Source organism: Dipteris shenzhenensis, chromosome 29, assembly GCF_047967505.1.
Source record: "Dipteris shenzhenensis isolate YYH24624 ecotype China chromosome 29, Dip_SZ_1.0, whole genome shotgun sequence".
NCBI lineage: Eukaryota > Viridiplantae > Streptophyta > Polypodiopsida > Gleicheniales > Dipteridaceae > Dipteris > Dipteris shenzhenensis.
In genome coordinates, this window is record NC_141624.1 from 4,760,502 (window position 1) to 4,773,117 (window position 12,616).

General features: G+C 45.8%; 1 protein-coding gene across 2 annotated transcripts in view; it reads right to left on the reverse strand.

The window, feature by feature from the left end:
- The window catches only part of LOC147882334 (immunoglobulin), a 104,895-nt gene that overhangs the window by 80,794 nt on the left and 11,485 nt on the right, over positions 1-12,616 (reverse strand). For both annotated transcript variants that reach the window (XM_087400796.1, XM_087400794.1), the window contains exons 2-3: positions 9,092-9,169; positions 5,850-6,010 (exon numbers count right to left, since the gene is read on the reverse strand). In XM_087400796.1, coding sequence (XP_087256922.1) covers positions 5,850-6,010; positions 9,092-9,169 — 239 coding nt within the window. The remainder of the gene's footprint in view (positions 1-5,849; positions 6,011-9,091; positions 9,170-12,616) is intronic.

A 12,616-nucleotide genomic window follows, 5' to 3' on the forward strand; every position in this document is an offset into this window, starting at 1 on the left:
TCAAAGGTCAATCTCTCAAATTGGAGGTCACATCCCTGATTTTCTTCATGCATTCAAAGGGCTTTTGAGCCACCTTACTTCCAAACTGCAAATACAGTTGCGGGGGAAGTTTATGAAGCATATGGAGGTCTAAAATCAGGGATTTTCATCAAAAATCAGAGATTTACAGTTACTGTTTTTTGACAGTCCGGGACTGTCAAACAGCAGGTTTGACCATATTTGACTATCAGAAAAGTCAAAAATTACTGCTTTTTTTTTTATTATATCAGTTCTGGTTTTTTCTGGAGCGATTTGAAGCAGCTGTACCGCACTTTCGCCAACAAAAAAGACAGGAACAGCTTGCTGTACTGTTTCTGCAGCAAGTGGGAGAAAAATATTCAGTTGGTTTTGTGCCACTGAAACAGTACCAAGTTCACTTTTGATCGTACTTCCGCTGCGGGGGAATTTTCTTGGAGTGACTAGTGCTTAATTGCACGACTACAGGGAGTCAAACTCTACTTTCTTTACCATGAGTTCCGGAAGCGACGTGTCGTCCTTGTTTCAGATAAAGAAGCTCGAAGGAGCTAAAAACTACGACATATGGAGGACACAATGCTACAATGTGTTGATGCAGAAGGACCAGTACAAGCCTATAAAGGAGAAGGGTGTTAAGCCTTCCAACGTTACTGATGAGCAGTGGGAGAAGATGGACAACTTGGCCATGTCGACCATTATGCTTACAGTTGTTGATTCACTGGTTGTAGGCATCAGGGATGAACCTACTGCGTGGAAGATGTGGAAACGTCTTGAGGATACTTATGCCAAGAAAAGTGCCACGGGAAAAGCTTACTGACTAAAAAAGCTTGTTGGTCTTCAAATGAAGGAGGGGACACCTATGTCCACTCATATTATTGAGTTTAACAGCATATTCAGCCAGGTGATCAACCAGGGGTTGAAGCTTGATGATGAGCTGAAAGCTACACTCATCCTATGTTCTCTACCTGAGTCATGGGACACATTCAGGACTTCTACCAGCAACTCAAATGCCATTCTGTTATTTGCAGATGTGGAGAGTGCTCTTCTACAGGAAGAGATGAATAGAAAGAACAATGCTATTGGGAAGTCAAATGCTTTGAATGCACGCAGTAGGTCCAAAACACGTGGAAAAGACAAAGAAAGAGAGAGGAGCAAGTCCCGCTCTAAGAGTGATCTTGTATGCAACTATTGTGGCAAGAAGGGACATATTGAGAAAAAGTGTTTTCAAAAGAAGAATGACCAGAGAGCCAAAGAAGGCAAGGCTCAAGGCAAGTCTAAGGGCAAAGAAAAAGAGGAGCTGAATGTTACTTATGTTAGTGACAGTGACAGTGGACATGAGATATGTTTCACCTCTTCACTGGAGGCTCATACACTTCATGCTGGTGATGGATCAGATATGTTTTCCTGGATTATAGATTCAGGTGCTTCCTTTCATGTGACATCCTACAGAAATCTGTTTGTCAGATATGCAGGAGGGCAAAAGGGAGTTGTCTTTCTTGGTGATAACCATGCATGTTCTATCATTGGCATAGGTGATGTCAGGCTTGTTCTTGAAAATGGCCAGCAGTTGATGCTCAAAGGGGTCAGGCATGTTCCTGAGGTGAAGAAAAACTTGCTTTCCACAGGGTTGTTGGATGACGATGGTTATCATACCACCTTTGGCAGTCAGAAATGGAAAATCAGCAAAGGGGCAATGGCTATTGCCAGAGGTCCTAAGGTTGATACTTTGTACTCACTTCATGCTGGACATTGTCCGCATTCTGATGTAAATGCCACCGAGCTGCCAAAGATTTCATTGTGGCATAGCCGGCTTGGCCATATGAGTATTAAGGGAATGGAGCAATTGGCTCATTTTGGTTACTTGCCGAGTCTAAAATATTCAGATTTACAGAAATGTGAATTTTGTCTCTACGGTCGTCAAGTACAAATACCTCATAAGAGAAGGTCAGATCAGAAATTACAGCTCTTGGAGCTAGTACATACAGATGTGTGTGAGATGCCTACACTCTCTTTAGGAGGTTCAAAGTACATACTGTCATTCATAGATGACGCCACCCGCAAAGTGTGGGTTTACACTCTCAGAAAGAAGAGTGATACTTTCAAGGCTTTCACTAAGTTTGTTGCACTGGTCGAAAATGAGACAGGCAAAAAACTGAAAGCCTTACGATCTGACAATGGTGGAGAGTATTTGTCCAAAGAATTTCAAGAATTCTGTGAGGCAAAGGGTATTCAAAGGGTGTTGTCTGCACCATATGATCCTCCACAGAATGGTACAGCTGAAAAAATGTTCAGGACCATTCAAGAGAAAGTCAGATCCATGTTGTCACATGCTGCATTGCCCCACACATTTTGGGCTGAAGCTGTAAAGACAGCTGTGCACCTTATTAACAGGTCACCAAACAAGAGACTATGTGGTGGTGTGCCTGAACAAGCATGGACGGGCAAGCCTCCGTCTTACAAACACCTACGGGTCTTTGGTTGTGTCGCGTATGTGCATGTACGCAGGGAGGACAGAACTAAACTGGATCCAAAGTCTCTTAAATGCATATTCCTAGGTTACGGTGACAAAGGTGAGATGGGCTACAGGATTTGGGATCCCAAGAACAGAAAACTTATACGCAGCAATGATGTCGTGTTTGATGAAACCATCATGTTCAAGGAACCTGTTGTACAACAGGGACCTTTAAAAGTAACTATTGATGATAACAGGCATCATGGGCAACACGAACAGGCTGTAAATCAGCCACAACAGCAGCATAACCAGCCATTAAATGATGCTGCAGCAGGTCCTAATGGACAGCCAGGTATGGCAGAAGACATCCCAATGGATGAAGCACAGTTAGGTGATCTTCCTGACATGCAAATGCAGCCAGGAGACATGGGACAGCCACCTTATCAGGGTGATGAACAGGCTGGACAGCCACCTCAAGACGATGGTCATTGGGTTAGAAGGTCATCTAGACCGACGCGGCAGCCAGAAAGATTTGTTCCAGGCATTGATTATTTGATGCTCACTGATTGTGGAGAGCCTTCATGCTACAGAGAGGCTAGGCAGAGGGCAGACAAGGTTCAATGGGATCTTGCTATGAAGGCTGAAATGGACAGCCTTCACAAGAATGGCACTTGGGAATTGGTATCCTTGCCTACTGGTAAGAAGGTACTGCCATGCAAATGGGTTTATCGACTTAAGGTCACACCTGGTGAAAAGCCAAGGCATAAAGCCAGACTGGTTGCCAAGGGGTTCAAGCAGGAATATGGTGTTGACTTTGACGAGATATTCTCTCCTGTTGTTAAGATGACAACACTCAGAACTGTATTAGCATTGGTTGCACATGCAGATATGGACTTGGTCCAAATGGATGTCAAGACAGCATTTCTTCATGGTGATTTACATGAGGAAATTTTCATGCAGCAGCCAGAGGGTTTTACAGTGAAGGGCAAAGAGAAGCTTGTATGCAAACTAAAGAAAAGTCTTTATGGTCTAAAGCAGGCACCCAGGGAATGGTATCATAAGTTTGATACATTCATGCGAACCCAGGGTTATAGGAGAAGTGACATTGATCACTGCTTGTATACCAAGAAATCTTCAGATGGCAGTTTACTTATCCTCATTTTGTATGTGGATGACATGTTAATTGCTGGAAAATCTCATAATGAGATGAATGCCTTGAAAAAGAGATTGCACCAGACCTTTGATATGAAAGATCTTGGTGATGCCAACCATATATTGGGTATGCGGATACTTCGGGATCGGGAAAAGCGGTTGCTATACTTGTCTCAGAAGGAATATATTGGCAAGGTCTTGCAGAGATTTCACATGGAAAGGGGGAAGAGTATTGGTACTCCATTGCCTCCTTATGTGAAAATCAGTGCTTTGGACAGCCCTCAGACAGATGCTGAAAAAGCTGAGATGTCAAAGATTCCGTATGCATCAGCTATGGTTGCAACCAGGCCCGATATTGCGTTTGCAGTGGGAGTGGTTAGCAGATACATGGCTAAACCTGGCAAAAAGCATTGGAATGCAGTAAAAGGTGTCATGAGATACCTGAAGGGTACACAGGACTTGTGTATATGTTTCGGCAGTCAAGATGCAAAAGTGCAAGGTTATACAGACTCTGATTATGCCGGTCACCCTGATACCCGGAAGTCTACTACCGGATACGTTTTCACTTTCACTGGAGGTGCAGTGTCGTGGGTATCTAGAATGCAGCAATGCGTTGCATTGTCTACCACAGAAGCATACATTGCAGCCACTGAGGCATGCAAGGAGGCTATATGGTTATCTCGGTTAGTGGCAGATTTGGGTTATCCATTGGAGATTCCATTGTTGCATTGTGACAGTCAGAGTGCCATACAGTTGGCACGTAATCCTGTCTTTCATGCAAAGACGAAGCACATAGATGTGAAATATCACTTTATCACGGAGGTGCTTGAAAACAAGCAAATTAAGCTTGTTAAGGTGCATACAGATGACAATCCGGCAGATCTGTTAACCAAAGGGTTAGCTGCAGAGAGGTTTGCACACTGCAGATCTCTTATGGGTATTGGTTGAGGCCAATATTCTTTCTCTCCTTGAGGGCACACTGCCTTTAAGTGGGAGGTTGTTGGGGTAAAGGCACTGGCCACCCTATGTAAATAGTACTTTATGTTGTACTTTAGTGTAGGACACTTAAGTACACTAAGTACACATTTGTACTTAGATGTACTTAAGGGTTACTACCTTATCCATAATATATATGTGTGTACTTGGGGAGGTACCACTCACTCATTGTGATTATCCCCACTATTGTGTGTGTGCAGTGAGTCTCTCTACTCCCTACTCTATCTCCCTCACACTCTATCACAGCAGGATGGCGGGGTGCCTGGAGCACATAGACAACTGGTTTGCGTGAAGAATGCACCAGAAAAGAGCCTGGAACAAGATGGACAAAGGTCTGGAGCAGCAGAAGATCTGGAAAGAAACAAGAACAAAAGGGGGCAGATCTGATCGGTATAACATGCCAATGTGTCCAGTCTAGCTCTGTCTTTGGTGTGATCATCTCCTATGTTGTTTGATTTTTCCAGCTCCAGTTGGCTGGTTGGCTGGCTGACCAGGTCGGCTGGTCAGCTCCACCAGTCCACTATTTTGGGTCCCCTTGGGGCATATAAAAGGGAGCCATTTCATGGCTCAGTTGATCCATTTGGTGAGCTACTTGTGGGAGCATTTCAGCCCGGTTCAAGGTGCCATCCAGGAGGACATTGAGGAAATAAGGGAACTGGTTGATTGCAGCATATAGGGAGCCCACAGGTCTTCACCATTGGCTGCGCTCAGAGCAGCAAGTAAGACGGGATCCAAGGAGGTGCCTTGTGCCTCAGCTTGGGCTGCATTCAGAGCAGCAGGGAGGTCAAGGAACCATAGTAAGCATTGCCTTACGAGAGGCTGTCCAGGATTATCAGTCAGAAGGTGTGATTGCGGGGCACACATACAAGGCCCACACAAGCTCTGGGAGAGCAGCGCAGGCCAGATGTTTTCGAAGTACAGTCTATTTGTTGTTTGCACATCTATTCAAGTATACATGAAGCATAAGAAGTTTGGATTTGAATATATCACTATGTGAGTTTCTAAGCTCCATAACTCTCTAAGTTAGCTTCCACTGTGTATACCTCTGTTGTTCTCTAAAAGCAAACCCTTAATTATCCCATGAGATTCATTATCCACAAGGTGAAACGCTTTTGAATATGGCATCCATTGATTGCATTGGCTTATCATTACACAAGGAAAATGTTTGAATTTTCACCTAAAAATGAAATATAGAATCACATTTAAAATACACTTGGGTGGAAGGAAAGCTTACCACAGGAGCCAAAGATGTTTTGGAAGAGGAAGTCTCACTATCACCATTCTCGATGACTACAACTGCCCATTGCAAGCTCACCACGAGGTAGTAAAGATACCGAACAACTGTGCCTTTGTAGGACGGTGGCAGAACCTTTGGAAGAACCATCCGGATAAGATCTGAGATTATGAACACAATCATTTAAGAACAGCAGCATTGCATTACTAGTGAACATATCATTTTGTACTATAAAATAAAGATTGGGAAATAAAAATAAAATCGCATGAAAAGCAATGCAAACCTTGTGATCGACGATTCACACACTTATAATATGATAAGCAAATAATTGCCCTTAGGGGAGTATGAGCACCAAAAATCAAGCTCACCAACAAGCATGGCAGCATATGATCCCAATCTCACAAATAACCCTATAAAATGAGAAACTTAGCTAATAAGATCCTACACACCACGGAAACAACCATCACATAAGAAATGCAGCATCGGGGTGTGCACTGTGCGTTCTTCATTGGAAATGATCTTAGTATAAGCTATTGTATGCTGATCATAGACTCTAGAGTCATGATTTGGTGAGACCCTAGGGTTTTGCTCGATCCCTAGAGAGCAGCTGCACACTATTGGAGATTGCAATTGGGGATTGACATAGCCACTGAGCAGCAGGTGTTTGCCATAAGCTTTTGCATTCGAGCTTGTTCAAGCTCTCCGTTGCGAGCAGAACAATAGTGGTTTGATCGGTTCGCCACAACCGCGAACATTGCATCTTGCTATTCTTTGCACAAGGAATACATAGGACAACTTCAGCGAGTGTCCACAGGATCAGAAGGCACATGATCGGTTTGACATTGCATCTTGCTAGTCTTTCCACAGGGATACATAGGACAGCTTCAGCGACTGTCCATAGGATCAAAGGGCACATGGGTACCGAAAGCTTGTGACTTGGCAAAAGGTCATTGATCCAGAGATGCACAGCACAACCCTTTGGGTAAGCTCACAGTCCTGAAAGCTCCTTCTAAAGCATCGTCTACTATTGGAACACTTTGAGGACAGGCCGCGGGGAGAAGCGGGCCAAGGGGTTCTCTCAAAGACGGATCTTTTCTAAGGCCCCCTCACTGGCAAGGGATCCCCAATGACAAGGAGCTTGATGATGGCATGGAGGCACATTTACACAGGTCTTATCCAAGACAACCCTAGTGAAAAGAGGCCATAGAGAGAGAACTACTCATATGGCACCTTGAGGTTTTCGAGACTAGAATGCTGACTCTGTAGAGGTGACATCTCCTGCATCACTGAGTGAGGGCCTTGGTTGTGGGTCTGCCCGCCGATGTGAGGGAGAGAGAGGGCCTTGCTTGTGGGTTTGCCCACCCAAGAGAGGTAGAGGGGGTTCACCACAATGGCTGTCCATACCAGCGTGCACACGGGCCTGTACAGAGCAGGAGCGAGGGCATATGGAGCCCGGATCTGCTCGCCATCTGTCCGCCACTGCTGCAGGGTGCTTTGGGGTCATACGGGCCTGCCATAGGGCTGCCACCAGGTCCCATCACTGCGCCTAGGTGGAGCCTTGGATGGCGGGTATTCAGGCCCCTAACCAGGGCCATATGACCGACCACTTGGTCGGTTTGCCCTGACCCAGGGTCGGCCCCCTAGTCGGCCACTATCCACCCTCCTACTCACTCATGATTGCACACATTCTAACATCCTCATGTTGGTGTATCAGTGCATGAAAAGGCAATGATAACTCCTCCAAATCTAATAGTACCTAGGACATTGTATGCCTCGAGCTGGAATCATTGGGATGAGGTCCTAAGCTGTCCCATTGGTGATCAATATTGCATGTGAAAGATAAATTTGTAGCTATCATGTATGGATGAAACCGTCCTCGCTCAGGTGGAGGAAGTGTGCTCTGTACAAGAGCCATCTTGGTAACATGTGGTTGTGAAGGGGATATCCATGTCCTATGGATGTATTCTTGCTACAGATCATCCCGTATGATCTAATGGATCTCCTGCTCAGTAAGATGTAGAAAAGGGGAATCTAGCTAATACTGTATGGTGGTAAATGATCAATTGACATACCTTGTGATCAAAACTATCTCAATACTAGTGCATGCCAACACTGCTTGTCACCCTTGACTGCACACTGCATAGATGATGAGAGGACCCTCCATGGTAGTTTGCATCCGTTCACCCAAACTGTCCAACTCGATCCAAGTGATGATTTGAAATAAAGCATCCGTTATGGAGAGGCCTCGTCAGAAACTCTGCAAGAGCAACGTCATGAGTGGTACATCTCTTACCTCAAATGATGCACAGCAGCATCATGACTTGTAACCTTCCACTCTTCCCAGAGATCCACTGCACACAATGCCTCCACATATAGAGTTGTTGGTCGCACTAGAGAGTAAAAAACGAGTGACTTCAAATTGACATGGTGAATTGTGCCTGGAAGCATTGTATCTCTAGCCTTGCTAAAGAATCATGCCCTCTAGTCGGTCGTGCCAATTTCATGGTAAACTTGGGCCTCTCGCTGGAGTTAGCCTCATTAATATTGAAGATCGTGACCTTGCTTTTACCCAAGTTGACCTTCACGTCGCGCCTTTTGCCGAAAGCCTACAAAGTTGTCAAGTGCATCTGTAGCCCCTCAGCCATGTCTAAGATCAGCACGACATCCTCGGCATAGAACAAGATAGGTATGACAGACTATACTAGAAACGGTCCCTGCCCTCCTAGTGTGTCCATAAAATAGGCGAGATCATCATGTAAAGGTCATAGAGGGTGGGAGGGAGGACACCCTTCCTCACCTAAACAGCTCAGCCAAGATCGGAACAAGTACTTCCCATTCAATGGTTAGAAGATCTATTTGAAGGACCTGATGATCCTTGGCTTTTCCATTCTGTAACATCTTGATAGCCTCTTCCAAGCGGGTTGTGGTGAAGAGCGTGGAAGTGGGGTGATAGGGCTGGTCAAGAACATCATAGAGTGTATCTATGTAAACTTTCCAAAGACTAGGGTCCTTGACAGATAGATAGATAGATAGATAGATAGATAGATAGCTGGATGGATGGATAGACAGATACTATTATGGTCCATTGGAGACCAAATATATGTGTGAGCAAACATAGACAAACAAAGAAAACCGAGTTTAACATCATATATCCATATGAAACCAAGAATGTGAAAATTTCATCCTCTTAAAGCAAAAAGTAACTACCACAAACCCCACATACATCTCTAGAAGAGACCTACAGGTTTTTTTTGCGTCTTGCTCAAACAAAACATCTGAAACAATTGTTGTTGGCGAGGATTCCAAAATAGTCCGCTCCCCTGTGTGGCCAAAAACACACTAGTCAAAATAAGGACAATCAGATGATGTACTAAATCAAAATAAGAGCTTTAACCGTTGCATGGAATCATGAAGCCATGAACATAATGAGCTTACCATTCCACTAAAAACCATCTTTCCTTATAATGCACTTTGCATATAGCATTCTTAACCCCTACTCACAAACAATGACACCAAAACAAAAGTACTACACCAAATGGTTATCTGGAAGCCGACTTATATAGCCTCATTCCTCTTCTTCAGGTTCTACAACTTAAAGGTCTCCAAAGATGTACCTTGATCAATTCACGAACATGCCCAAACACATCTAGTAAAAGAAAAATAAACAATGTAAATTTTGAACCTCCCAATAGTCACCCACAAGCTTACAAAGCATCATTACAACATGCAATGCAAAGACTGGCTACAATAACATTCTCATTAGTTTCATCAGCACCAACAACAGTGCGTTTGAATGCATTCCCTTAGCCTTTGCATAAATCTTCACTTCTGAGATTTAATTGAACAAAAGTCTTGATTTTTAGTTTGGATTACAACTCTCGAGATGAACGGTAGCCTCTTGTCTTGATAAACACAAAATGTTAGTGGTGATATTCAAGACAGGCAGAGTGATGAGATTAAAGACAAGCAGAAGCCTCACTCTTCAGAAGCAATAAATGGCATGAACCCATGGAGACTGAATACAATGCAATTATTAAAAACAATAACATGGGATTTATGTTAGTTACCACAACGAAAATATGTAATTGGCACTAAATGGATTTGCCAAATCAAGTAGGACCCTGAAAGCAAAATCTAGAAGTACAAGGGAAGTTTCATGGCCAAAGGTGTCAGCTAGACAGAGGATAGCTCTTCCAAATCGATGTAAATCAGCATTTCTTATTTGGAAGAGGAAGTGTATGTCAGCCTGAAAATTTTACTCATGAACTCACAGACCAAGTTGCGTCTGTCAACAGACTGACTCAGTCCATGGAAATCCTTAGTATCTTGAAGACTCCGAGATGGTCTGACTTGCACCTGTAACTATACCAGTGTTCTAGACAAGATCTGGTTGTTGTTGGTGTATGATGCAGAGCAAGACCAAGAGATACTCGAGGTGCGGGAAGGTGGACCAGATGATGATGAATCCTTTACTACGCAAGGGACCTAATGAAGCGGTTCTTTGATAGAGTGGGAATCCGACCACAGTGTGTCCTTGAGAAGGGGTTTTTAAAGCATAGGGTCAGTGCCCCACCTGCAAGCCCCAAATGAGGAAAGCAGCGGGGACACCTAAGGTACAGTGGATGTAGGTTGTGCCAAAATGTGCAGCTCTATCTTTTTGCTAGATGTTGACCTAGATGAGGCAGGGATGTCCCAGGTTTCCACAAACAAGCAAGCCCCAATCACATCTTATGGGAATGCATTCTTGGACATGGGCAGGATACATGATCTTGTCATTTATAATAATCAATGGCCCGCCTCAGGTGGTTTCACTTGTTTTCCACATCAAGGGGGTGGGGGGCCTTCACACATAGTTGAATATCTCATTGGATCCCCTGCGTTTACCTCACATATCACTGACTTCTTTATCTCACGACCACAGCCACGAACTGATCACACCTATCTCTTACTTAGTATATCGGATATCCACCCCCCCTTCATAACCCACACCACCTACGCACACCACATATCTGTTGGAGGTCAACATCTCCTGACATCACATTGTAGAGAGAGAGGACCTTGCTTGTGGGTGTGCCCACCCCGTGAGAGGTTAGGGTAGGCTGAGTGAGGGCCTGTGTTGTGGGTGTGCCCGCCCCCTGTGAGGGTAGAGCAGGGTAGGTCAGATCTGCCCACGCGGGTCCATCTAGGCTTGGTCGGTGCCACGGGTCAGCCCCTGCTGTGGTGCACTCTGCTGAGCAGTGTTGAGGGCCTGTGTGGTGTGCCTGGAGCTGCAGACCTGCCCTGTTGGTTGCCCCATAGGCAGGGGGTTCAGCACCTTCTATTTGGCTGTGGCAGTCTCTTAGAGGACTGGAGGGGGTTGGCCCTCTTGGAGCAGCTCTATGGGGCAAAGGGGCAGGGGTTCAGCCCCTTTAGGCTGCATGGCAGTCCTCTTACAGGGCAGGTTGCTAAGGAACCTCAGTCAGCTCACCTAGGGGCAGAGGGGGAGCCCTTTATAGGGCTGTGTGGTAGCCCTTGAAGGCCGGAGGGTGGGGTCCTCCCTAGAGGAGGGGGGGCGGCCCACCTCAGGCTGGCTGGTCGACCCTAAAGCAGGGAATTGCCCCCTTGTTGCAGCCGACTAGGGAGGGGGACGCTGCCTATTAACAGGCCACCCTTCCCTAACTTGTTAGCATCTCTTCTGGAGCAGTTGTGCCTATCTATAGAGCAGAGGTTTTCCCCACCGTACGAGGGTTTTGTCCTGAGATCCCTTGCAGTCTCTTGTGGTTTCTCCTCTCCTACTCAGTTTGGTGTGTGTGAGGTTTGCACTCTCTCTCTCCATTTCTGTCCAGATCCGCTGCACTTCTCACATGTATCAGAGCCACGCTTGGCTAGAACCCGAGGATTGGAGGGAGTGTGGAGCCAGCAAACTGAGAGGAGTCCAAGGGCTGCTGTTTTGTGAGGAGGAGTGTGCAGAGGTGTGAACCGTACAGGTGACAATGAAGGCGCAGATTTGAAAGGAGGATGGCGGACTTCATACTGGTGGGAGTTGACAGGCCTGATCCCATTTCGTCCAATTTAGGGATCCTGTAGGAGTAGGAGACTAAGACCTTGACTCCGCTGTGGGACCATGTCAATGCAAGGGTAAGATTGTTCATATTTCTCAAATGTGCTCCTCGGGTCACTAATCACATGAAGCATATTGCCCATGCAAGGAGCAAACCTTGTTCCAACAGTAGTATCAGTTGGATTGTTGTACCAGTTGGATCAGTCGGATTATTGTACCAGCACTGGACCAAAGGAGTATACCTAGCACATGTGGCCTAGGAACAACCGCACCAGGTTTCCATTGATCGTGCTGAGACGGTTCGTGCCAAGAGGGGGACTTCTTCGATAGTACCTGTGGCGGTCTTCAGCAATGGAGCATCATACGACAGATTCCTCCAATTGTTCCAACAGCACACCCAGCTCCCTGGCGATCATTTTCCATCAAGGAGCTGAGAGGGGGTGTTGTAGGTCAACATCTCCTGATGCCACATTGTAGACAGAGAGGGCCTTGCTTGTGGGTGTGCCCGCCCCGTGAGAGGTTAGGGTAGTAGGCTGAGTGAGGGCCTGTGTTGTGGGTGTGCCCACACCATGTGAGGGTAGAGCAGGGTAGGTTAGATCTGCCCACACGGGTCCATCTAGGCTTAGTGGGTGCCACGGGTCAGCCCTGCTGTGGTGCACTCTGCTGAGCAGTGTTGAGGGCTTGTATAGCTTCCCTTGGAGCTGCAGACCTGCCCTGTTGGTTGGCC